This window comes from Bubalus kerabau, chromosome X (assembly GCF_029407905.1).
Source record: "Bubalus kerabau isolate K-KA32 ecotype Philippines breed swamp buffalo chromosome X, PCC_UOA_SB_1v2, whole genome shotgun sequence".
NCBI lineage: Eukaryota > Metazoa > Chordata > Mammalia > Artiodactyla > Bovidae > Bubalus > Bubalus kerabau.
Genome location: NC_073647.1, coordinates 50,904,378 through 50,931,755, shown reverse-complemented (window position 1 = coordinate 50,931,755; position 27,378 = coordinate 50,904,378). Strand labels below are relative to the sequence as shown.

At 43.1% G+C, this 27,378-nt stretch overlaps 1 protein-coding gene across 1 annotated transcript; it reads left to right on the top strand.

Annotated features, from left to right (window-relative positions):
- Positions 1-2,328: 2,328 nt before the first annotated feature.
- Positions 2,329-24,962, top strand: LOC129638956 (histone-lysine N-methyltransferase PRDM7-like). Its single transcript, XM_055563734.1, has 8 exons — positions 2,329-2,525; positions 4,708-4,815; positions 10,101-10,150; positions 20,954-21,110; positions 21,948-22,049; positions 22,263-22,534; positions 23,459-23,526; positions 24,650-24,962. The coding sequence occupies exons 2-8, from the start codon at positions 4,734-4,736 to the stop codon at positions 24,912-24,914; spliced, it is 996 nt and encodes a 331-aa protein (XP_055419709.1). The 5' UTR covers positions 2,329-2,525; positions 4,708-4,733; the 3' UTR covers positions 24,915-24,962.
- The last annotated feature ends 2,416 nt before the right edge of the window (positions 24,963-27,378 follow it).

Sequence of the window (27,378 nt, the reverse complement as noted above, 5' to 3'; positions counted from 1 at the left end):
CATGTATGGAAGGGAGAGTTGGACTACAAAGAAAGCTGAGTGCCCAAGAATTGATCCCTTTGAACTTTGGTGTTGGAGAAGACTCTTGAGAGTCCCTTGGACTGAAAGGAGATCCAACCAGTCCATCCTAAAGGAAATCAGTCCTGAAGATTCATTGGAAGGACTGATACTGAAGCTGAAGCTCCAATACTTTGGCCACCTGATGCAAAAAACTGACTCATTGGCAAAGACCCCGATGCTGGGAGAGATTGAAGGTGGGAGGAGAAGGGGATGACATAAGATGATGGATTGGATTGTATTACCATCTCTATGGACACAAGTTGAGCAAGCTCTGGTAGTTAGTGATGGATAGGGAGCCTGGCATACTGCAGTCCTTGGGATCACAAAAAGTCACACACAACTGAGCGACAGAACTGAACTGATAAAGGAAAAGAATATTAAGAAGAATAGATATCTATATCTACACCAGACCAGCTGGAACATAAGGGATGCTGATGGTGACTGGTTCTGACTCTCAGGACTTCAGTCAACTGAAGCTTGGAGTCTCGCACAGCCCAAGACCCTTAATAAACATGCCTGTAAAGGTAAAGTGTTAGTCACTCACTCGTGTCTGACTCTTTGCAACACCATGGACCACCAGGCTCCTCTGTCCATGGGACTCTCCAGGCAAGAATACTGGAGTGCATTGCCATGCCCTCCTGTGGGGATCTTCCCCACCTAGGGATTGAACCTGGGTCTTCTGCTGTGGGCAGATTGTTTACCATCTGAGCCACCATGGAAGCCTCAACATGCCTGTTCCCATAGATTAAAGCTTCCCCACCTTTGCGCTTTAGAGAGACAGTGCTCCAGAAAGCTGCATGGTGTTCTCCATAGTCCTGCAAGTAATACACTTTTCCTTCCCATGAGCTTTGGCTGGGTTGTATCTTCTGGCTCAACACCACCATGAGATGAACTCACTTTTCTGGTAACATTTCTCCATCCAGACTCCCAACCACCACTTGATACTAATTCTACAGTCAGTCCTCTTGCTTCCAGTACATGGAAATCACCTTTTTTTTTTTCTGTGAGTAATCTAGGTAAGGGCCAGAAACAGTGTCCCTATTTCCTCTTGAGATGCCAGTAGGTGTCAAGCAAACTCATCTCTGTGGATCCATTGTCCTCCACTTCAATGCCTCGTTTTACAGAAAACACTTGCAAGGCTTTGAGTTTTTATTTATACCTGATTGTTGAAGGCTTTTGATACCTCCATTAAATATACAGACTACTCATAAGTGCCACTTCTACTTTGAGATGAAAAATCCTCCAAGTTTTTCTAACTTTCTTATTCCATGTGTTGCATTTAAATGTTTGACCAGATGTTGTTTATCTTGTGTCTCATCAGAATTTAGTTAATTACACAGTTTTCCCCTGAATAATGCAGTACTCACCACACAGAAGCAATGGCACCCCACTCCAGTACTCTTGCCTGGAAAATCCCATGGACGGAGGAGCCTGCTAGGTTGCAGTCCATGGGGTCGCTAAGAATAGGACACGACTGAGCGACTTCACTTTCACTTTTAATTTTCATTCATTGGAGAAGGAAATGGCAACCCACTCCAGTATTCTTGCCTGGAGAATCCCAGGGACGGAGGAGCCTGGTGGGCTGCCGTCTATGGGGTCGCACAGAGTCGGACATGACTGAAGCGACTTAGCAGCAGCAGCAGCACCACATAGAGGGAGAAGGCAATGGCGACCCACTCCAGTACTCTTGCCTGGAAAATCCCATGGGCGGGGGAGCCTGGTGGGCTGTTGTCCATGGGGTCGCTAAAAATTGGACACGACTGAGCGACTTCACTTTCACTTTTCGCTTTCATGCATTGGAGAAGGAAATGGCAACCCACTCCAGTGTTCTTGCCTGGAAAATCCCAGGGATGGAGGAGCCTGGTGGGCTGCCGTCTATGGGGTCGCAAAGAGTCGGACACGACTGAAGCGACTTAGCAGCTGCAGCACCACATAGAGTTCTTCCCCAAACTAGATTTGACCAGGTATTGCATAGGTGGGCCTAGGAGAAAATCCGGGAGAATGACTACAGTCTGGTGGAGTCGTGATTACAGTTGAGGACACTGGAAGGAAACATCCAGCCTGAAGACAATGCGCCCACTGGAAGATCCAGGCCTAAGAGGCCATGCCTGAAAACAAGGAAAGAAATCGGCCAAGATGTGCCTGCGCACTGGAGGCTTCTTGACAGACACGCCCCCGAGAAGCCATTTCCCCCAGCGTTTGGGCAGGGCCTCCTTCACTCTGCACCCTCCCACTGCCTATTGGCTGGACTGCCTCGCTTGCGGCACCGATTGGTCGCTTGTGCCTGGAACCATACAAGAAGGCTGCGCCCTCTGCACTTTGCCTCGGCGTGAGAGGATTAGCCGCTGAGCTGTTATCGCGATAAGGGCCGGGGTCGGAAGTGCCGCAGAACAGCGAGGAGACTGAACGGAACGCACCCTGTGCAACCTTCGTAAACCCTCAGAGTGACGGCTTCTAATTCCAGGGTGAGAGGCCCCAAATCCCATCAGCTTTGAGGAACCTGGGTCCTAACCTGAGGAGAGCTTGCAGTTCGTCAGCTTCAGGGACTCCAAGTCCCTTCACTGGCAGAAACACTGAATACCCTAGTGCTGCGACTCTCAAATACCTAGAGTAACCCCAGTTCCCTTCAGCCTGCTGCTGCTGCTGCTAAGTTGCTTCAGTTGTGTCCAACTCTGTGTGACCCCATAGACAGCAGCCCACCAGGCTCCTCTGTCCCTGGGATTCTCCAGGCAAGAATACTGGAGTGGGTTGCCATTTCCTTCTCCAATGCATGCAAGTGAAAAGTGAAAGTGAAGTCGCTCAGTCGTGTCCGACTTTAGCTACCCCATGGACTGGAGCCTACCAGGCTCCTCCGTCCATGGGATTTTCCAGGCAAGAGTACTGGAGTGGGGCGCCATTGCCTTCTCCGCCTGTCAGCCTGAGGCACCCTCAAAATAGCACCCGCAGAGAGACCAAATTTCCTTAACCTCGGAGACCCTGAATACCTCAGCCTGGGAGCTCTTAAAACTCTTCGTCCTCAAGACCCCCACTGTCCTGCCTGTCAGAGACTTAAAGCCCCTTAATAAGAAACCTCCAATTTCCTCAGCCTCAAAGATCCCAAGTTCTCTCACCCTGTGCATTTGACATCAGCTGAAAGATCCCCAGTCCCCTCTGTCTGAGGATCCCAGTTCCTTCAGCCCCTGTGCCCCAGATCTCCTCAAGCTGAACAACTTTTCCCTTATATGTAGAACCCATGTTGGCCCAGATTTTTCAGTCCCCAGGGGGAGATCCTCAAAACCCTTCTTGGAGAAATATTCCCTCTCCTGCACTGGAATAGAGCCCTGATTTCAGCCTGACCCCAGGCCAGCAGTTAGGGGCTTCCAGGTCTCCTCAAGATTCCCTCTGTCACCCACAGACACATCCCTCCCAGTGCCTTTCCTCAGAGGAGCTGAATTGTAGGGGAACCAAAGAAACCATATCTAGTTCACATTAGGGTGGCCTGTCATAGCTGGACAGGATCTGTCCACCCCACCAACACCCTCACTCTGACTTTCCCTACACCTTCCTGCCCTAGACACTCCACCCAAGGAAGACAGACCAGGCTCTGGACAGTGGTATGGGCTATCTCAGCATCTTCTCCTTCCATAGGCACCTTGGCATTGAGGCATTCCCATGGCTATGAGCCAAAACAGGTCTCCAGAGGAGAGAACTGAGGGAGATGCTGGGAGAACAGAGTGGAAGCTCACGGTGAGAGGCAGAGTTGGCAAAGCTGGGCTCTAAGCCAGCTCTATAGGAAGGACACAGCCCCGGTCCCTAAAGGACAACAGACTGCTTGACTGGGCAGCTGAGTGAACTTCTCTGTGAGTGTACGCAGGATGGGAATGCCTGGTCCTGTCTGAGATGGTGGTGTGGAGCAGAACAAAAGAGGACACTAGCATCATCAACTGCTCTGTGTCCAGCGAGAGTTAGGAAAATGCTCAGTGTTTTTTCAGTTAAGTAGCACACAGGCGGGAAGGAAAGTCTTTGTTCCTGTCTCACAGAGACCATCCAGTAGCTTCAGGCTAGTCCCTGCACAAAAGGTGAAGGAGACGTCAGCTCTAAGGTCTGACTTATATTAGTAAGACCCTGATGAAATCTATTATTTTCCTTAGGCCAAAGATGCTTTCAAAGACATTTCCATCTACTTCTCCAAGGAAGAATGGGCAGAGATGGGAGAATGGGAAAAAATCGGATATAGGAATGTGAAAAGGAACTATGAAGTGCTGATTGCTATAAGTAACAGGAACTGCTGGGTGCCTGTGAGCCTGGGAAACATGAAACAGGTCTTCAGCCTCAGTGTTTCCTTGGCTCTCTCTTAGGTGGCTTCATCTGCTCACAGTTCCCTTTTGTGTGGAGACTAACCTGGAGGAAATTTTTATTCCTTTTTTTTTTTTATCCAGTGGGATTTTATCCAGTTTTTTTATCCAATTTTTTATCCAATTTTTTTATCCAATTTTTTATCCAATTTTATCCAGTGGGATTGACCCTGGCAGTGCAGAGCTCACCTCTTGCCTTGTTCTACATTCTCCCAGCCCATCCTACTGATTTCAATCCCTGACTTTGTGACACTTTCCATTGCTTTTGTGCTTTGTGCTTCCTTCTTAGAACATATATTTTGCTTCTTTCCAGGTTTAAGAGCCACTCAACCAGCTTTCATGCATCACCGCAGGCAGGTCATCAAACCCCAGGGAGATGATACTGAGGATTCTGATGAAGAATGGACACCACAGCATCAAGGTGAGGGGCCAGGAGAATGTAGAGGTGTATTCCCAAAACCAGCCTGGGCTAAGGTCTCAACTGCATCTCAGCCATTAGCAAAGAAAACATAATTTTCAGCATTCTGAAGTGGTTGTGGCTGAATATTGACATAAGCCTGAATGAAGATGAATGTATAGGTTTTCCAGTGTAATTCTCAAAAGCTTTTTCTTTAAAATTTATGATTCTTTTTAAAAAGAATTATTTTTGCTAAACATTCTTAATGAAAGGCAATTAAAGATACCTTAGGCTATAAATTCATCAAAGAGATTTCTAATAGAAATCTCATAATAATTCGGTTACTGGAGTAAATCTCTTAGAAGAGCAAATGATTAACATATTATGTCAAGATACATTATTTATGTGTGTAAAAAAAACTAACACCACATGATCTTCTTACCCTGCTGCTACTGCTAAGTCGCATCAGTCATGTCCGACTCTGTGCGACCCCATAGACTGAAGCCCACCAGGCTCCTCTGTCCCTGGGATTCTCCAGGCAAGAACACTGGAGTGGGTTGCCATTTCCTTCTTCTTCTTACCCTAAGGTGAAACAAATTCTTTGTTTTGAATCTGGGAAAGGGTTTGAGATAACTGTATATTCTCCCTTATCTTTCCCACATTTCACTGACCAGAAACAGCCTCAGGTAAATAAAAAATTAAGTACACTCATTATAAAATAGAAGTGAGCAGCTCACTTCCTCTTCTGCTGCTCAGAGAGTTTACAAGAGGTAATCTGCCTAGACTGGAGAAAACAATTTTGATAGTTCTAGGATTCTCCATCAATGGATTTCTGTTCTCCCAGATTTTTAAAAATTATTTATTTAATTTTGGGTGCACTGGGTCTTTGCTGCTGTGCAGGGGCTTTCTCTGGTTGCAGTGACTGACTTCTCGTGGCAGAGCACATGCAGGCTCAGTAGTTTGTGACACACAGGCTTAGTTGCCCTGCAGAAAATGGAATCTTCCTGGACCAGCAACTAAACCTGTGTCCTCTGCATCGGCAGGCAGATTTTCATCCACTCTGCCACCAGGGAAGACCATCTGTTCCCTTAGGTTATGAAAACTAGTGTAAGAGAAATCTCCAGGCAAAAACACTGGAGTGGGTTGCCATTTCCTTCTCCAATGCATGAAAATGAAAAGTGAAAGTGAAGTCGCTCAGTCACGTCCGAATCTTAGCGACCGTATGGACTGCAGCCTACCACGCTCCTCCATCCTTGGGATTTTTCAGGCAAAAGTACTGGAGTGGGGTGCCATTGCCTTCTCCCACCATACCTCTACACATCTTTATTTACCTTCTTAATTTCTGAGTTTATGGTACACTATTGCTCTACATTGCTCTACAGCAAATCTGCAGAACTTTTTCATCTTGCATGACTGAAGCCTTACACATACCAAGCAACAATTCTCCAATTCTTTCTCCTCATAGTCCTTGGCAACCACAATTGTATTTTCTGTTTCCATGGATTTGATTAATTTACGTACCTCACAGAAGTGGAATCATGCAATATTTGCCTTTTTTTTAATTGGTTCATTTCACTTAGCATAATATCATCAAGGCTTATCCCTGAGGCCACATATGATAAAATACTTTTTTAAGGCTTCAAAACATTCCATTGTGTGCATGGGTATATAATATATATGATATATATAATCTTTATCTGTTTATCCACCAATGAACATTTAGATTGCTTCCACATCTTACCAACTGGGAATAATGCTGCAATGACCATAGATGTGCATAAGATTTATTCAAGATCTCGCTTTCAATTTTTTCTGGAAATATACTCTGTAGTTGGATTACTAGATCATACAGCAGTTCTAATTTTCTGAGGAAACTCCATACTGTTTTCTGTAAAGGTTGCAACATTTTACATTTCCAACAATAGTGTATAAGTGTTCTAATTTCTCCATATACTTACCAAACTTGCTATTGTCCTCTTATTCATATTGGCCATCACAGAAGGTATGAGATAATTTCCATCGTGATTTAATTTGTATTTCCCTATTGATTAGTAATATTGAGCATCTTTTCATATGTTTATTGGCGTTTGTGGATGTTCTTTGGAGAAATGTCTATTCAGTGCCTTCTCCCACCATGTTCATCAGCTCAGGCTGCCATAATGAAACAGACTGCATGGCTTAAACCACAGAAGTTTGTTTTCTTCCAATGCTGGAGCATGGTAGTGTGATATCAGGGTGCCATCGTGGTCAATCAGGTTCTCTTCCTGGCTTATAAGTAACCTTCATATTGGTATATACTTATGAACCCCTTATTAGATACGTATTTTACAATATTTTCTACCATCCTGTAGTTTGTCTTTCACTCTGTTCCTTTGTTTCACTCTATTCATCCATTTCACTTTGTGTCCTTTGTTGCACAGAGGTTTTAAGATTAACATAATCTCATTTGTCTATTTTTTTTCTTTTTTTAATTTAATTTTATTTTATTTTTAAACTTTACATAATTGTATTAGTTTTGCCAAATATCAAAATGAATCCACCACAGGTATACATGTGTTCCCCATCCTGAACCCTCCTCCCTCCTCCCTCCCCATTCCATCCCTCTGGGTCGTCCCAGTGCACCAGCCCCAAGCATCCAGTATCGTGCATCGAACCTGGACTGGCAACTCGTTTCATACATGATATTTTACATGTTTCAATGCCATTCTCCCAAATCTTCCCACCCTCTCCCTCTCTCACAGAGTCCATAAGACTGTTCTATACATCAGTGTCTCTTTTGCTGTCTCGTACACAGGGTTATTGTTACCATCTTTCTAAATTCCATATATATGTGTTAGTATACTGTATTGGTGTTTTTCTTTCTTGCTTACTTCACTCTGTATAATAGGCTCCAGTTTCATCCACCTCATTAGAACTGATTCAAATGTATTCTTTTTAATGGCTGAGTAATACTCCATTGTGTATATGTACCACAGCTTTCTTATCCATTCATCTGTTGATGGACATCTAGGTTGCTTCCATGTCCTGGCTATTATAAACAGTGCTGTGATGAACATTGGGGTACACGTGTCTCTTTCCCTTCTGGTTTCCTCAGTGTGTATGCCCAGAATGGGAGAAGATAATAGCAAATGAAGCAACTGACAAACAACTAATCTCGAGAATATACAAGCAACTCCTACAGCTCAACTCCAGAAAAATAAATGACCCAATCAAAAAATGGGCCAAAGAACTAAATAGACATTTCTCCAAAGAAGACATACAGATGGCTAACAAACACATGAAAAGATGCTCAACATCACTCATTATCAGAGAAATGCAAATCAAAACCACTATGAGGTACCATTTCACACCAGTCAGAATGGCTGTGATCCAAAAGTCTACAAGTAATAAATGCTGGAGAGGGTGTGGAGAAAAGGGACCCCTCTTACACTGTTGGTGGGAATGCAAACTAGTACAGCCACTATGGAGAACAGTGTGGAGATTCCTTAAAAAACTGGAAATAGAACTGCCTTATGATCATTTGTCTATTTTTACCTTTTACTAATACTTGTGCACTTGGTATCATATCTAAGAAATCATTCCTGATTCATGTCATGAAGCTTCACCCTTGTTTTCTTCTAAGAGTCTTATCAAGTCTTATATTTAGATCTTTAATCCATTCTGAGTTGATTTTTCTTTGTGATGTAAGATCTTCATTATTTTGCATATGGATATTTTGTTTCTCCAGGGCCATTTGTTACAGGAATTAAACTTTCCCTGTTGTCTTGACACCCTTCATAAAGATCATTAGACCATGTATCCAAGCGTTTACTTCTGGCTGTCTATTCTGTTCCATTGATTGGTACCTCTGTCTTTATGCCAGTGGGCTTCCTCAGTGGCTCAGCAGGTGAAGAATCTGCTTCAATGCAGGAGACACAGGAGATGCAGGTTCAATACATGAGTTAAGAAGATCCCCTGGAGAAGGAAATGGCAATCCCCTCCAGTATTCTTGCCTGAGAAATCCCCTAGACAGAGGAGCCTTGTGGGCTACAGTCCAAAAGGTCGCAAAGAGTCAACACGACTGAGCGACTAAGCACGCACTTTATGCTGAAACTACGCTTTTTGGTTCCTGTACCTTTGTAATATGTTCTGAAATCAGAGACCTCCAGCTTTTCTGTTCTTTCTAAGATTGTTTTGTCTATTTGGGGTCCTCTGAGATTCCGTATTAACTGTAGGATGGACTTTCTATATCTGAAAAAAATTCCATTGGGATTTTAATAGGACACTGAATCTTTAAATTGCTTTGGGTAGTATGAACAGCTTGATAATATTAAGTCTCCAAATCCATAAATGTGAGACGCCTTTCTATTTAGTTGTGTCAGATTCCTTTCAGCAATACTTTGTAATTTTCAATGTATAAGTCATGTCCTTAAGTTTACTCCCAATTATTTCATTCTTTTTGATACTATTATAAATAAGATTATCGGGACTTCTCTGGGGGTCCACTTGCTAAGACTCCACACTCCCAACGCAGAGAACTTGGGGTCAGTCCCACAGCAGGGAACAAGATCCTACATGCCACAACAAAGACCTGGCACAAATAAATAAATAAAAATATTTTTTTTAATTCAAATTAGCTCTTGACTACAACTTTAAAAACATAAATAGGATTGTTTTTTTATTTTCCTTTCTGGAATGTAGATTGTTCATGCATGGAAAGGTATTTGAATGTTGATTCTGTACTGTGCAACTTTCTGTGCAGGTTTTTTTTTGTGTGTAGAATTTTAAAGATTTTTTTAAATCATGTCCTCTGTGAACAGACATAATTTTACTTCTTTCTTTCCAAATGGAAGTTTTTGGTTTCCTTTTCTAATCTAATGCCCTGTCGAGGACTTCTAATATTATATTGAATAGAAATGTTGAGAATGGGCATCCTTGCCTTTTTCCCTTGATCATAGAAGTTTTCAGCTTTTCACTGATGACTATGATGTTAGAGACAGACTTTTCATATTGACCTTTATTATATTGCAGTCACTTCCGTCTATTTCTACTTTGTTGAATATTTTTGTCATGAAAGGCTAGTAAATTTATTATATACTTTATGGACCTCAGATGAAGCACAAATGAAGTTTCTTTTTTTAATTTTAAGAAAATTATGTAATGATCCCAGTGGAAGCATAGGAGTTGATGATACAGAAATCAGTTTCCATTTCTCCTTTGCTATTCCTTGTTCTTGTCACTCTCTGGCTCAGAATTCTTTGTCCTTAATTAGAATGCCCAGAGATTGGAAATATTTACCCACCAAAACACTGTTTCTCATCATTTTCTAGGTAAACCTTCTAGGAAGGCCTTCAGAATGGAGCACAGAAAACACCAAAAGGTGAGTATTTCCCAAATCCTATTGACAAAAAAATCCTCTTCATGGATCCAGTCACAGGTGAGAATAGGAAAAAACACAGAGATGCTGGAGACTGCTGCCTTCCTGTCCTGAAGCTTTAGCACAATGTCTGATATCATCACCATCTTTATAGTTAGTAAGAACAGCAACAATAGTAGGCTGTTCTATTTGTTACGTTATTTTCACAATATTATAGACTTTAAGCCTTTTATGTGAATAAACTTACTTAAACCTTAAAACAATCCTACAGTACCTATAAGTAGGTATATAGCTATCATCATTATAGATCAAGAAACTGAGGTTAAAAAATGTTTGATTATGTATCAATGCTAATGCAATCTAATCCAAAGCACCTTCTCTAAACCCCTTACAAACTGGTTAAAACATTCATAGGTCAATAAAGTTTATTCATACATCTAATTCATACATCTTTATATCATTCACCTGAGAGATGTTTTAAAACTCAGTTCTTTTGTGCTGTGCTAGTGAGGGTGGACTCTGGGAGTTGGTGATGGACAGGGAGACCTGGCGTGCTATGGTTCATGGGGTCGCAAAGAGTTGGACACAACTGAGCGACTGAACCAAACTGAGTGAGGGATATGCTAAGACATCTGACTAAGGTAAGCCTTAGGACATGTTGGGCAGTTTGTAGAGTGGATGGTCCAAAATGAAGAAGCTTAAGGACATGTTGGACAGTTTGTAGAGTGTATGGTCCAAGATGAAGAAGCTTAAGGATATGTTGAGCAGTTTGTAAAATGGACGGTCCAAGATGAAGAAAGCGACATGATCCCTACCTCAGAGCCTCCCACTCTAATAAGAGGGAGCAACTCGCAGCCATGACAAACCTCAGGTTTACAACTCAAAAACAATAAGTAAGAAAATAACTCTAGGATGCAGTCCTAAGATGGTGGAGGAATAGGACGGGGAGACCACTTTCTCCCCCACAAATACATCGAAAGAACATTTGAATGCTGAGTAAATTCCACAAAACAACTTCTGAATGCAGGCACCCAGAAAGGCAGTCCATTGTCTTCAAAAGGAGGTAGGAAAAAATATAAAAGATAAAAAGAGAGACAAAAGAGGTAGGGACAGAGATCCATCCTGGAAAGGGAGTCTTAAAAAAGAGAGACGTTTCCAAACACCAGCAAACACTCTCACTGGCGAGTCGGTGGCAAGCCTTGGAACCTCAGAGGGCAACATAACCAGGAGGAAAAATAAATAAATAATTAAAACCCACAGATTATGTGCCTAACGGCAACTCTCAGCCAAGAAGCAGTGCAGACACTTGCATCCACCACTACCAAACGGGGGCCGGACAGGGAGGTATGGGCTGCATTGCTTAGGGTAAGGACCAGGCCTGAATACCCCAAGGGCAATCTGAGGGAACTAACTTGAGATAGCAACCCAGACTGTGGGATAGCTATCCCACGAAAAGCCCTAACCTAAGACACAACCAGGCCCGCTCACAGAACAAAGGACTGAGCAGAGGTAGCCGGCGGCGGACCAGCCCATCCCCCCTTGGAGACAGGCAGGCGGGGGCAGCCAGAGCCAGAAAAGGTCAATTGCGGCCCCAGAGAGGCATCCTCTACCAAACTGAAAGTAGGCTTTGTTGTTAACCAAGACTTCTTGGGATTCTGGTCGGTCGACATCTGCCGGGAGGGTTGCAGCCAGAGATCAGTACCCCAGAAGAGACGCACAGCACACCTGAGAAGGCATGTCTGTTGTACACCCAGAAAACCAAGCAGCTGGGATGGGGGAGGCAATAAGTTGCAGCCCCCACCTGGGGGCAACCGCGCCTACCAAGCACCTGGTCACCTGAGCTGCCCAGACCTGGGAAGAGCACAAAACGCAGGCCCAATCAAGTCTGTGCCTCTGTGGAGTACCCAAGAACCTGAACCTGAGCGGTTTAGACCTGAGAAGTGCATACAACTTAGGGCCTGCCTCAGACAGTTCCCAGCAAAGCAACCCAGAGCCTAAGCAGTGTATACAGGGAAAGCACACACGCCATGAGCATGGGCAAACCCAGTGTGGCCGAGCCACTGCAAGCACACGCCAGTGATATTTGTTTGCAGTGTTCCTCCATCCCCACAGCATGACTGAACAAATGAGCCTAAAAAAGTGATCACCACCGCCCCCTTGTGTCAGGGCGGAAATTAGACACTGAAGAGACCAGCAAACAGAAGAAGCTAAAACAAACAGAGGGAACCTCCTTGGAAGTAACAGATGCAATAGATTAAAACCCCGTAGTTAGCACCGACTACAAGAGATGGGAATACCAGACCACCTGACCTGCCTCTTGAGAAACCTATATACAGGTCAGGAAGCAACAGTTAGAACTGGACATGAAACAACAGACTTGTTCCAAATAGGAAAAGAAGTACATCAAGGCTGTATATTGTCACCCTGCTTATTTAACTTATATGCAGAGTATATCATGAAAAACCCTGGGCTGGAAGAAGCACAAGCTGGAATCAAGATTGCCAGGAGAAATATCAATAACCTCAGATATGCAGATAGCACCACCCTTATGGCAGAAAGTGAAGAGGAACTAAAAGCCTCTTGATGAAAGTGAAAGAAGAGAGGGAAAAAGTTGGCTTAAAGCTCAGCATTCCGAAAACTAAAATCATGGCATCTGGTCCCATCACTTCATGGCAAATAGATGGGGAAACAGTGGAAACAGTGTCAGACTTTATTTTTTGGGGGGGCTCCAAAATCACTGCAGATGGTGATTGCAGCCATGAAATTAAAAGACACTTACTCCTTGGAAGGAAAGTTATGACCAACCTAGACAGCATATTAAAAAGCAGAGACATTACTTTGCCAACAAAGGTCCATCTAGTCAAGGCTATAGTTTTTCCAGTAGTCATGTATGTATGTGAGAGTTGGACTGTGAAGAAAGCTGAGTGCCAAAGAATTGATGCTTTTGAACTGTGGTGTTGGAGAAGACTCTTGAGAGTCCCTTGGACTGCAAGGAGATCCAACCAGTCCATTCTAAAGGAGATCAGTCCTGGGTGTTCTTTGGAAGGAATGATGCTAAAGTTGAAACTCCAGTACTTTGGCCACCTCGTGCGAAGAGTTGACTTATTGGAAAAGACTCTGGTGCTGGGACGGATTGGGGGCAGGAGGAGAATGGGGACGACAGAGGTTGAGATGGCTGGATGGCATCACCGACTCAATGGACATAAGTCTGAGTGAACTCCGGGAGTTGTTGATGGACAGGGAGGTCTGGTGTGCTGCAATTCATGGAGTCGCAAAGAGTCAGACACAACTGAGCGACTGAACTGAACTGAACGTAGGAAGGGTCCTATAGATCTTGAGAAGTATAAGCCAGATCAAGGAACTATCTGAAAATGAACTGACCACACACTGTCCACAACAACAGCGGAGAAAGTCCTAGATATATTTTTACTACTATCAGTTTTTAAATTTTTTTTAATATTTAAGACCTCTATTACTCCTTTAATTTTCATTTTTATAACCTACTATTACTTTGCAAAAAAAAAACCTATTTTTAAAGCAAACTTCAGATATATATATATATATATATATATTTTTTTTTTGAGAATCTAACCTCTACACTAGATTTTTAATCTTTGCTTTTTGGTATTTGTTATCAATTTGGTAACTAAAGAACACAATCTTCAGTACCTGTTTTTACTTGGGAGCAAGATTACTGGCTTGAATGCTCTCTCCCTCTTTGGACTCTCCTTTTTCTCCACCAGGTTGCCTCTAATTCCTCCCTCCCCTTTCTCTTCTCTACCCAACTCTGTGAATCTCTTTGTGTATTCTGAGCTGTGAAGAACACTTTGGAAACTGATTACTGGCTAGATCTGTCTCTCTCATTTTGATTCCCCCTTTTATCCTGCTGGCTACCTCTGTATACTTCCTCCGTCTTCTCCTCTCTTTGTAACACTGTGAACATCTCTGACGGATCCAGACTGTGGAGAGCACATAAGGAGATTACTGGCTAGCTTGCTCTCTCCCCTTTTGATTCCCCCTCTTCTCCTCCTGTTCACCTGTATCTCCCTCTTCCCTCTTCTCTTCTCCATGTAACCCTGTGTACCTCTCTCGGTGTTTTCCACTGTGGAGAAACTTTTCATCTTTAACCTAGATGTTTTATCATCAGTGCAGTATAGATAGAGAAGTATTGAGGCTACTGTAAGAATAAGACTGAAAACCAGAGACAGGAGGCTTAAGTCCAAATCCTGAGAACACCAGAGAACTCCGATAGGAGCTCATCAAACGCCTCCATACCAACACTGAAACCAAGCACCACCCAAGGGCCAAGAAGTTCCAGAGCAAGACATACCATGCAAATTCTCCAGCAACACAGGAACATAGCCCTGAACTTCAATATACAGGCTGTCCAAAGTCACAACAAACCCACTGACATCTCAAAACTCATTACTGGACACTTCATTGCACTCCAGAGAGAAGAAATCCAGCTCCACCCACCAGAATACCGACAAAAGCTTCCCTAGCCAGGAAACATTGACAAGCCTACCATTCAACCCCACCAACAGCAAGGAACCACCACAATAAAGAGGAACCAAAACTGCCAGAATAGGGAAAGGCCAGCCCAAACACAACAATATAAACAGGATGAAAAGGCAGAGAAATGCCCAGCAGGTAAAGGAACAGGATAAATGCCCACCAAACTGAGCAAAAGAGGAAGATATAGGGAATCTACTTGATAAAGAATTCCAAATATTGATAGTGAAAATGATCCAAAATCTTGAAAATAAAATGGAGTTGCAGATAAATAGCCTGGAGGCAAGATTTGAGAAGATGCAAGAAAGGTTTAACAAGGACCTAGAAGAAATAAAAAAGAGTCAATATATAATGTATAATGCAATAAGTGAGACCAAAAACACTCTGGAGAGAACCAACAGGAGAATAACAGAGGCAGAAGATAGGATAAGTGAGGTAGAAGATAGAGTGGTAGAAATAAGTGAATCAGAGAGGAAAAAAGAAAAACCAATTAAAAGAAATGAGGACAACCTCAGAGACCTCTGGGATAATGTTAAATGCCCCAACATTCGAATCATAGAAGTTCCAGAAGAAGAAGATAAAAAGAAAGACCATGAGAAAATATTTGAGGAGATAATACTTGAAAACTTCCCTAAAATGGGGAAGGAAATAGTCACCCGAGTCCAAGAAACCCAGAGAGTCCCAAACAGGATAAACCCAAGGCAAAACACTCCAAGACACATATTAATCAAATTAACAAAGATCAAACACAAAGAACAAATATTAAAAGCAGCAGGGGAAAAACAACAAATAACACACAAGGGGATTCCCATAAGGATAACAGCTGATCTTTCAATAGAAACTCTTCAGGCCAGGAGGGAATGGCAGGACATACTTAAAGTGATGAAAGAAAATAACCTACAGCCCAGATTACTGTACCCAGCAAGGATCTCATTCAAATATGAAGGAGAAATAAAAAAGCTTTACAGACAAGCAAAAGCTGAGAGAATTCAGCACCACCAAACCAGCTCTTCAACAAATGCTAAAGGATCTTCTCTAAACAGGAAACACAAAAAGGGTGTATAAACTCAAACCCAAAACAATAAAGTAAATGGCAATGGGATCATATTTATCAATAATTACCTTCAATGTAAATGGGTTGAATGCCCCAACCAAAAGACAAAGACTGGCTGAATGGATACAGAAACAATACCCCTATATATGTTGTCAGCGAGAGACCCACCTCGAAACAAGGGACACATATAGACTGAAAGTGAAGGGCTGGAATAATATATCCCAGGCAAATAGAGATCAAAAGAAACAGGAGTAACAATACTCATATCAGATAAAACAGACTTTAAAACAAAGGCTGTGAAGAGACACAAAGAAGGACACTGAATAATGATCAAAGGATCAATCCAAGAAGAAAATATAACAATTATAAATATATATGCACCCAACATAGGAGCACTGCAATATGTAAGACAAATGCTAACGAGTATAAAAGGGGGAATTAACAATAACACAATAATAGTGGGAGTCTTTTAATACCCCACTCACACCTATGGATAGATCAACTAAACAGGAAATTAGCAAGGAAACACAAACTTTAAATGAGACAATGGACCAGTTAGACCTAATTGATATCTATAGGACATTTCACTCCCAAACAATGAATTTCACCTTTTTCTCAAGTGCACATGTAATCTTCTCCAAGATGGATCACATCCTGGGCCATAAATCTAGCCTTAGTAAATTTAAAAAGCCTGAAATCATTCCAACCATCTTTTCTTACCACAGTGCAGTAAGATTAGATCTCAATTACAGGAGAAAAACGATTAAAAAATTCCAACATATGGAGGCTAAACAACATGCTGCTGAATAACCTGCAAATCACAGAAGAAATCAAAACATGCATAGAAATGAATGAAAATGAAAATGTAACAACCCAAAACCTGTGGGACACTGTAAAAGCAGTGCTAAGGGGAAGGTTCATAGCAATACGGGCATACCTCAAGAAACAAGAAAAAAGTCAAATAAACAACCTAACTCTGCACCTAAAGCAACTAGAAAAGGAAGAAATGAAGAACCCCAGGGTTAGTAGAAGGAAAGAAATCTTAAAAATTAGGGCAGAAATGAATGCAAAAGAAACAAATGAGACCATAGCAAAAATCAACAAAGCCAAAAGCTGGCTCTTTGAGAAGATAAATAAAATTGACAAACCATTAACCAGACTCATCAAGAAACAAAGGGAGAAAAATCAAATCAATAAAATTAGAAATGAAAATGGAGAGATCACAACAGACAACACAGAAATACAAAGGATCATAGGAGACTAATATCAGCAACTATATGCCAATAAAATGGACAACTTGGAAGAAATGGACAAATGCTTAGAAAAGTAGAACTTCCCAAAACTGAACCAGGAAGAAATAGAAAATCTTAACAGACCCATCACAAGCATGAAAATTAAAACTGTAATCAGAAATCTTCCAGCAAACAAAAGCCCAGGACCAGACGGCTTCACAGCTGAATTCTACCAAAATATTTAGAGAAGAGCTAACACCTATCCTACTCAAACTCTTCCAGAAAATTGCAGAGAATGGTAAACTTTCGAACTCACTCTATGAGCTCACCACCACCCTAATACCCAAACCAGACAGAGATGCCACAAAAAAAGAAAACTACAAGCCAATACCACTGATGAACATAGATGCAAAAGTCCTTAACAAAATTCTACCAAACAGAATCCAACAACACATTAAAAATATCATACATCATGACCAAGTGGGCTTTATCCCAGGCATGCAAGGATTCTTCAATACCCACAAATCAATCAAGGTAATATATCACATTAACAAACTGACAAATAAAAACCATATGTTTATCTCAATAGATGCAGAGAAAGCCTTTGACAAAATTCAACATTCATTTATGATAAAAAAAAAAAAACCCTCCAGAAATCAGGAAGAGAAGGAACATACCTCAACATAATAAAAGCTTTATATGACAAACCCACAGCAAACATTATCCTCAATGGTGAAAAATTGAAAGCATTTCCCCTAAAGTCAGGAACAAGACAAGGGTGCCCACTTTCACCACTACTACTCAAAAGAGTTTTGGAAGTTTTATCCACAACAATCAGAGCAGAAAAGGAAATAAAAGGAATCCAGATTGGAAAAGAAAAAGTAAAACTCTCACTGCAGATGACATGATCCTCTACATAGAAAACCCTAAAGACTCCACCAGAAAATTAATAGAGCTAATCAATGACTATAGTAAAATTGCAGGATATAAAATCAACACACAGAAGTCCCTTACCTTCGTATACACTAGCAATGAGAAAATAGAAACAGAAAGTAAGGAAACAATTCCATTCACCATTGCAACGAAAAGAATAAAATACTTAGGAATATATCTACCTAAAGAAACTAAAGACCTATATATAGAAAACTATAAAACATTAGTGAAACAAGTCAAAGAGTACACAAGTAGATGGAGAAATATACCTTGTTAATGGATTGGACGGATCAGTGTAGTGAAAATGAGTATACTACCCAAAGCAATCTATAGATTCAATGCAATCCCTTTCAAGCTACCAACGGTATTTTTCACAGAGCTAGAACAAAAAATTTCACAATTTGTATGGAAATACAAAGAACCTCCAACAGCCAAAGCAAAATTGAGAAAGGGAACTGGAGGAATCAACCTGCCTGACTTCAGGCTGTACTACAAAACCACAGTCATCAAGACAGTATGGTGCTGGCACAAAGACAGAAATATAGATCAATGGAGCAAAATAGAAAGCCCAGAGATAAATACATGCACATATGGACACCTTATCTTTGACAAAGGAGGCAAGAATATGAGAAAAGACAATCTCTTTAACAAGTGGTGCTGGGAAATCTGGTCAACCACTTGTAAAAGAATGAAACTAGAACACTTTCTAACACCATACACAAAAATAAACTCAAAATGGATTAAACGTAAGACCAGAAACTATAAAACTCCTAGAGGAGAACATAGGCAAAACACTCTCCGACATACATCACAGCAGGACCTCTATGACCCACCTCCCAGAATATTGGAAATAAAAGCAAAAATAAACAAATGGGACCTAGTTAAAATTGAAAACTTCTGCTCAACAGAGGAAACTATAAGCAAGGTGAAAAGACAACCTTCAGGATAGGAGAAAATAATAGCAAATGAAGCAACTGACAAAGAATTAATCTCCCAAATATGCAAGCAACTCCTGCAGCTCAATTCCAGAAAAATAAATGACCCAATCAAAAAATGGGCAAAGAACAAAATAGAAATTTCTCCAAAGAAGGCATACAGATGGCTAACAAACACATGAAAAGATGCTCAACATCACTCATTATCAGAGAAATGCAAATTAAGACCACCTTGTGGTACCATTATTGCCAGTCAGATTGGCTGCTATCCAAAAGTCTACAAGCAATAAATGCTGGAGAGGGTGTGGAGAAAAGGGAACCCTCTTACACTGTTGGTGGGAATGCAAACTAGTACAGCCACTATGGAGAACAGTGTGGAGATTCCTTAAAAAACTAGAAACAGAACTGCCATATGACCCAGCTATCCCACTGCTGGGCATACACACTAAGGAAACCAGAATTGAAAGAGACATGTATACCCCAATGTTCATTGCAGCACTGTTTATTATAGCCAGGACATGGAAGCAACCTAGATGTCCATCACCAGACGAATGGACAAGAAAGCTATGGTACATATACACAATGGAGTATTACTCAGCCATTAAAAAGAATACATTTGAATCAGTTCTAATGAGGTGGATGAAAGTGGAGCCTATTATACAGAGTAAAGTAAGCCAGAACGAAAAACACCAATACAGTATAATAACACATATATATGGAATTTAGAAAGATGGTAATGATAACTCTGTATGCGAGACAGCAAAAGAGACACAGATGTATAGAACAGTCTTTTGGACTCTGTGGGAGAGGGCGAGGGTGGGAGAATGGCATTGAAACATGTATATTATCATATGTGAAACGAATCGTCGATCCAGGTTTGATGCATGAGACAGGGTGCTGGGACTGGTGCACTGGTATGACCCAGAGAGATGTGATGGGGAGGGAGGTGGGAGGGGGGTGTTCAGGTTTGGGACCATATCAACACCTGTGGCAGATTCATGTCAATGTATGTAAAAGCCAATACAATATTGTAAAGAAAAAAAAATAACAATGATAAATGAACTGCTAAGTCAGTGGCCAAAAAAAAAAAAAGGTAACTGAAGGACTTCACATAGGTTACTTGCTTTTGAGTAGAAACTCATCATCTGCACATGATTTCAAATGCTTATTCTTGTAGGAGGAAGTAACAAGCCCTTCCTCTGAGCTCTGATTAGGCAACTATCCTGTATGGAATCATTTGTTTAGCCTGCCCCTGTGTTGTCAGCTTTGAGAGCCTAGCCAATACCCCTTAATTCTCAGAAGTCCAGGCTCAGCTCAAAGGCCCTGAGGGCCTCCTGAATGTTTTGTGAATGAGTGACTCCACATTTAAGCATTCATCTAGGAATAAGAATTCAAGGAATGCTGAAGATAGTATTTGTGAGCTAGACTTCAATTATAGAGGCAGTTGAGGGAATATATTGATGGCAAGGGTGTACGCTGACATTCATACTATATTAAATAGCTCACACAATGATTTGTTGAATGTTATTAAATTTCATTTCCACTGTAACATTGAGAATTAGAATGTATACCTATTTATGCATCAGGAAATTGAGGAGAACCAGCTAGTCGTACAGCCTTCTTCAAGCAGAATTGATGAGTCCAGCTACTTTAATTAGAACATTGTAGGACATAGCAACCTGCAATGTTTAGCTCATTTTCTTTATTGTCTAAATGTTCTTCTGCCAGTCGTCTTTTCTCTTCTCAATCTCACTGCTTTGTCACCATACTTTCCAGATGTGTTTTGTCCCCTCTGTAATTTTTCATACTTCTTCAACCATCAAACATCCACTAATTAATAGAAAAACCACGGATTTCCTTATGAGCCCTTACCCTCTTCTTTCCCTGACCTCCAACTATTCTCCCTGCCTTGCTCTTACCTTTATGCAGAATGTTGAAGGGGAATAACCTTAAGATATGAATTATAGTTTTGATTCATTACCCACTTAGGTCCTTGTTTTACATTCCAGTGTTCAGACTTCCCCTCCATCAGGTATTTCCAATAATTTTAAAAGTATTAACTAAAGTCATGCATGTGAAAACACTTAATACAGTCCTAAAGAACTAAAGAAATACATATTCTCTTTTACTCACATCTAAGGGAAAGTCCAGGGGACCATTAAGTAAGGTGTCCAGTTTGAAGAAATTGCAAGGAGAGGCAAAATTGCTGAAGAAAAGTGGCTCCAAGTGGGCTCAGAAATCAGTGAACCCTCCCCAAGAAACAAGGACCCCTGGACAGCACTCCAGACAAGAAGTCGGTAAGAGAAAATTTGGGGAGTTGCTCTAATTGGTTCCTCTAATTCCTGTAGAAAAGGTAAAAAGTATGGCGTAGGTGTGTGGTGTGGACTTTGGGTAGGCATGGGTTTAAGGTGGACTGATCTGAGACATGAAGTTAGCACTGGGACCTGAGGAAAATCTTATACATTTTCTGAGGTCCTGATTGTTCATCTGTAAAGTGAAGATAAGGATACATAACTCATACAGTGTTTGAAAGCATTACATTAAATGCAATACTGCTGACACATACAAGTGGTTCAATAAATCCAGGTGTGATAATAGGGACCATGCTTTATTAGTGTTTATGCCCAGATCTCTGCTCAATGTCTTATGTGTCATGTGCCCTTAACATTTATTTTCTGAATAGATGTGTCAGTGAACCATTTCCTAAGTAAGAAGGTTGGGAAGTAAAACCTACTAACAGGAAGTGCAGGAAGCTAACACTGAACTGGGCATCTGTGGAATCTCAGTATCCTGAACTACTAGATAAAGGTGGAACAAACAAAGTATAGAGAAGGGACTTTCTAGTGGTTAAGTGGTTAAGACTCCATGCTTCCACTTCAGGAAGTGTGGGTTCCATTCCTAGTCATGGAACTAAGATCCCACAGGCCATGCAGCGTGGCCAATAAATAAATAATGTAACATGAAAACAGTAAAATACAAAAGTAAAAGTTTGAAAAATAAATGGAAAGAAAAAGTTTTGACAAAGTGTATAGCTGACAAGTATGAGATCTCACAGATCACTGTTTTTTCTGATAAAACAGTGACTAACTCTCCAGACCCCACCATCCTTGCTTAGCTTCTGTTTTCCATCTTAGAACTCAGAAGAATGGAGACTGACATGAAGAGGTACAGTCTGCGAAAAAGAAAGGGCCATGTGTACCAAGAGGTCAGCGAGCCCCAGGATGATGACTACCTCTGTGAGTGACCCCGCTGGCCCATTCATGAAGGGGTTATGAGGCCTTGATCCAATAACTTCACTTCACCATTTGGTTCCCCTATCATCCCCTTCCTCTATGTCTTGGGGTACAGGATCGAGGCCAAATGCCATGAGTTCCCCAGTTCTTTCTGAAGGTCTTTACGACCACCAACATCACTATACCTCCCCTCATCCCTGTTGCTCTCACCTCCAGATTGTCAGGAGTGTCAGAACTTCTTCATTGACAGCTGTGATGCCCACGGGCCCCCAACCTTTGTAAAGGACTCTGTAGTGGAAAAGGGGCATGCCAACCGCTCAGCCCTCACTCTGCCCCCTGGATTAAGTATCAAACTGTCAGGCATCCCTGAGGCTGGGCTTGGAGTGTGGAACGAGGCGTCTCATCTGCCTCTGGGCCTGCACTTTGGCCCCTACGAGGGCCAAATCACAGATGATAAAGAGGCCATCAACAGTGGATACTCCTGGCTGGTGAGAAATAACCCTCTTTCTCTGTCCTCTGGCCACTAATCGCTTGTGTGTGTTGGGAGGGGTACTTCATATCTACATGCAAGGATGCAGATGGTAATGACATGGTCGGCAATGACACAGTCAGCCCTGTGTACTGTGTGCACTGGGCATGAACACAGATTCAGTTCAGTTCAATCGCTAGTCATGTCTGACTCTGCGACCCCATGAACTGCAGCATACCAGCCCTCCCTGTCCATCACCAACTGCCAAAATCTACCCAAACCCATGTCCGTTGAGTCAGTGATGCAATCCAACAATCTCATCCTCTGTAGTCCCCTTCTTCTCCTGCCCTCAATCTTTCCCAGCATCAGGGTCTTTTCAAATGAGTCAGCTCTTCACATCAGGTGGCCAAAGTATTGGAGTTTCAGCTTCAACATCAGTCTTTCCAATGAACACCCAAGACTGATCACCTTTAGGATGGACTGGTTGGATCTCCTTGCAGTCCAAGGGATTCTCAAGAGTCTTCTCCAACACCACAGTTCAAAAGCATGGATTCTTCAGTACTCATCTTTTTGTATAGTCCAACTGTCACATCCATACATGACTACTGGACTACATGAACACAGGACTTCTATATAAAGATCAGAGGAATGTGGGAGACAGTGGTACAGGCACACAGGACTTCTAGCTAAAGATCAGAGGAGAGGTGAGAGACAGCAGTACAGGCATACAGAAGTGACTCCTTCCTTGTGGAGCCCTTGCCTTCAATGTGCCAATAGACTTAGACTTAAAATTATGATTAAGGAGCTTACCATGTGGTCTGACTGGCAGCTGAATCCATGCAGGCTGAAGAGCAGAATGACAGCAGAGGGAAAAATTTATTCTATTACTTCCACCAAAAAAATAAATAAAGATGAAAGCTTGTATCTCTTTTCTGACATTCAGATCACCAAAGGGAGAAACAGCTACGAGTATGTGGATGGAAAGGACACGTCTTTGGCCAACTGGATGAGGTGAGTGCAGTGAGTCTGCAGTTTGTAGACTCCACTCCTCCCTGAAGCCCACACCCCTTTCCTTCTCAACCTGTCTCCCTCAATAGCTTTCACATCTTCTTTCCTCTTTTCCCTCCATATCATGCTCTTTCATTTCAAAATATGTTAGAAAGAAAGGAAGAAAAATATAACATGTGCCCTCAAAATATAAGTCTATATGCTCAACAAAACTGAGGTACTTGAAAACAACTTGAGGAGTCTAGATTCACCAGGAACACTTTAATTCACTTAATTGACACTTACCAAGCACCTTATGTCCCAGGTTAGACAGTGAACTTCATTACTGAAGCAGATCACACAACCCATGTCCTTTTGGAGAACATGCTGAAGACAGACATGAGCCAGTTGATTTTACAAATAGTAACCTTAATTTTTCTATTTTTGAAAAACTGCACAGTGCCAGGATAACCTAAAATGGGAAACCTTGAGTCCATGTGGGCAACAACCTCCCTAGGCTCGGTTCCAGTGAGAAGTGGGCCCTGAGGCCTGGGGAGGAATGTGGGGCAGAATGGCCATGAGCATGCCCCCTCTCTGAGGACCTCTCCTCTCATCAATGCAGACAGAAAGTGAATAAACTATTACTGTGGTGTGTCTCAAGCTATGTCAGAGCACTCTACAAGTTTCCATGGGAGGGGGTGGGCAAGTGAATAGGACCCTGGATACACATGGGGAGATTGGAGAAAAGCCTCGGGAGAAAAGGCAGGTTGGGGTGAGTGCTGAGGGATGCATGCTAGCCTAAGAGCACCAAGTCCTGTGAAATGAAAGAGAACTTAATTCAGAGTTTAGAGGAGCTGGAGGTCACCAGTCTTACTGACAGTCCAGGTGGAAACAAGTCTGGAACTGGGCTCTGTACAATGGCTAATTAGATAAGGAGAGGAAAGCATTCCAGCTAGGAAGAGGATGAGAAATAGGATCTGGAAATAGGAATTCACATGCCATGGTCGAAAGTGTGAACAGACAGTCCCCATGAGGGGCAGTGGGAGCCATGGTGGCCTCAGCCTGAAGGCAAGGAGCTGGGCATGGTCTGACAGTAGAGGGGACTCATCACCTGTGGTTTCTTTCCCTTTCTCGGCCTCAACCCCAGGTATGTGAACTGTGCCCGACACTATGAGGAGCAGAACCTGGTGGCCTTCCAGTATCATGGGCAGATCTTCTACAGAACCTGCCAGGTGGTCAGGCCTGGCTGTGAGCTGCTGGTTTGGTACGGGGACGAGTATGGCGAGAAACTTGGCATCAAGTGTGAAAGCAGGGGGAAGAGCATGTGTGCAGCCGGGAGAGTAGAGGGTCACCCCTCTTCCAGCACCCCACCCCATTCTGAGGAGCTTCCCAGATCCGATTCTGAACCATAGTACAATCTGGTGTAAAGTCAGTCAAGTCGCAATTAAAATTCCTCAGAATTTGATTCATTTCATGACTGTTATTAAAAATATTTATATTAAAATGTTAGTTCTAATTTTCAATACCTCATGCAAAAAATCTGTACCATCACCTTTTGCTGAAAGTCTTAGAAGCTAAAAGCAAGTTTTCTAGCACCTATCAGCACTCTCACCTTTACCTGTTTCTCCCTCATTTACTCCACATTTCTAAGTGACATGTGTACAGTGATTTGCATTCAGTTACTGTTTCAGGTTGTTGTCATGTGAGTTCATATTCTGTGCCAGTTAGGGCCCCATGCACTGAAACAGACAGAACCACTGCCTTGGGGCAGCATTGGATTCATACCAGACAGGGGCTGGTGCTCTGAGCAAAACTGGTGCAGGAAAAGTGCCTCAGATTAGAGTGAGCAGGGGGTGGGGTGTGGAGCAGGATGGTGTAGCAGAATCTCTGCAGAGATAACACCTCTGGGAAAGGATTTCACGCAGGAGAGCAGCCAGTGTTGCAGCCCCAGGGCCGGGAAGAGAGGTGATGCCAGTGGTCCTGGGAGGAAACACAGAGGGAGAGGAAGGAGGCTGGACAGAACACCAAAGCCTCAGCACCTGTGTCCATGTGCAGGCCCCAGGGGTCTTCCTGGATGACACAGAACAATCATGCGACTTTCAGCTGTAAGCAGTATATTCTTTGTGCCAAGATGATGATTCGGTTCATTTTTGGGAAGAGACAGCAGTGGGGAGTCCCCTCAGAGGTCAGTTCATTGCCAGACATGAGGGGAGAGGGGGCTGGCTGAAGATGCATGGGAGTGAGGGTGTGAGGAGTCTGGCTGGAGATGTATTTTTAACCAGGGCTTCCTAGTGCATGTTAAATGGACTAAGACTAAATGAAATAAATGAGCCTGCATTCACCCTGAACATGGCCTCTGAGAGGTCTATGACACACCAAAGCAACCATTATTCTGCATTCACCCAGTGGACAGCCTCTGAGAGATCTGTGACAGGTAAGAGTGACCACAAGGCTGCAGTCACCCATCTTCTTAATGTCCCCGTCTTAAAGAGAGTGTTTGCCCAGCGGTTAGTGGTATAAACAGGCATGTAAAGCTTTTTAGAGCACATGACTCACCAGGGGATAATTAAAGTAAGCAGGACACACCTCGGTGATTGGTGTCCTCAAGACAATACCCATCAAAGAAAGACCCCATGGAAAGAGCCACCCTTTGAAGCCAAATGGATCGAAGTCAGTGAGTCTCCACCCTCAGGAGTGTGGGTCCAGGTGAGTAGGTGACAGACACTACCCAGCTTAGCTGGATGGTAGCCAGTGGCGTCCGTACTGTCCAGAAGCAGCTTGGTTCAAGTCTAAGGACTTCACAGGAGGCTACCCAACCACTTCATGTGTGGGACCTCAGGTAATGTCCCTGATTTATGGCTGGGGAGGTTGAAGAGGGGATGCACTCAGAGTTCCTGGTCCCCTTGGGCATTTGTTACTCAGGCTCACCATCCCTGCCTTCCTGGGGACCACCATCTCTGCCATGTCTGTCATCATCTATTCCATTCCCCCTTCCCAGAAAAGCTGAGATCTGGGTAACAGTGCTGGCAGGACCCATGCAGGCAGGATCTCTGTCCCCCCACTGTTTTTGAAAGGGCACGTTTCACAAGGTGGTGGTAAGCCTTTCAAGAGCAGAGCACGTTACATGCTGAGAGCCTGGTCTGACTCAGGAAGAAAGCTCGGAGGGACCCCTTGTCCCCAACACAGTCAAGTGCTTGGAGCTGAGAGGAAAGGGGGAGTGAGGGCCGGGCTCCAGGAAAACTCAGGGACTGGGCCCCAGCCCCCCTCCTCCTCTGGGGTTCAGCCCTCCCAACAATCAGATGTGAGTTATGTAAGTTCTCCCGAGAGGCACATGCGCCCAGTTCATGGCCCTAATTTTGTGCCAGGACATATGGGGGTTCTCAGAGCACCAGGGAGGGCCTGATGGGCAGGGAAGCCCAGGGGATTTGGTCACCAGAGAGGGCCCATGACAGCACTGCCTTAACCTGGGGCTCCAAGACCCAGGGCTCTTGTTTGAGTCACACTTGTGTGGTGGTGTCTGCTGTCTGCAGGCCGCACTGCATCTGTGTCCCCACAGACCAAGCTCTGACAGAGCTATGGGCTTGGCTGGAGTGCTGGGGATGCTTGGTAAAGGACAGACAATACCAAGGTCAGAGCACTGCACAGGAAGTCTCTGTGAGTGGTTGAGAAAGGCCAGAGTCCCACCTGCCCCTGCTTGGAGGACGTGGATGTTCACCTGAGAGACCAGAGAGATCCCCATGCCTCCGACAATGGCCCCAGAGGACAGGCTAGCAGCATGCTGCCAGAACAAGGGTCGCCCAGGACACCAGGCAGGATGTGCACTGGGCAGTGGCAGAAAACACTCCAGGCCACATGCAGGCCCAGTGACCCTGGGCA

Excerpts from the sequence above, each read along its gene's own strand:
- LOC129638956 (XM_055563734.1), top strand. The coding sequence starts at position 4,734 with ATGCATCACCGCAGGCAGGTCATCAAACCCCAGGGAGATGATACTGAG. Across the intron at positions 10,151-20,953 it reads AGCACAGAAAACACCAAAAG|GGAAAGTCCAGGGGACCATT; the intron begins GTGAGTATTTCC and ends CTCACATCTAAG. Across the intron at positions 22,535-23,458 it reads ACAGTGGATACTCCTGGCTG|ATCACCAAAGGGAGAAACAG; the intron begins GTGAGAAATAAC and ends TCTGACATTCAG.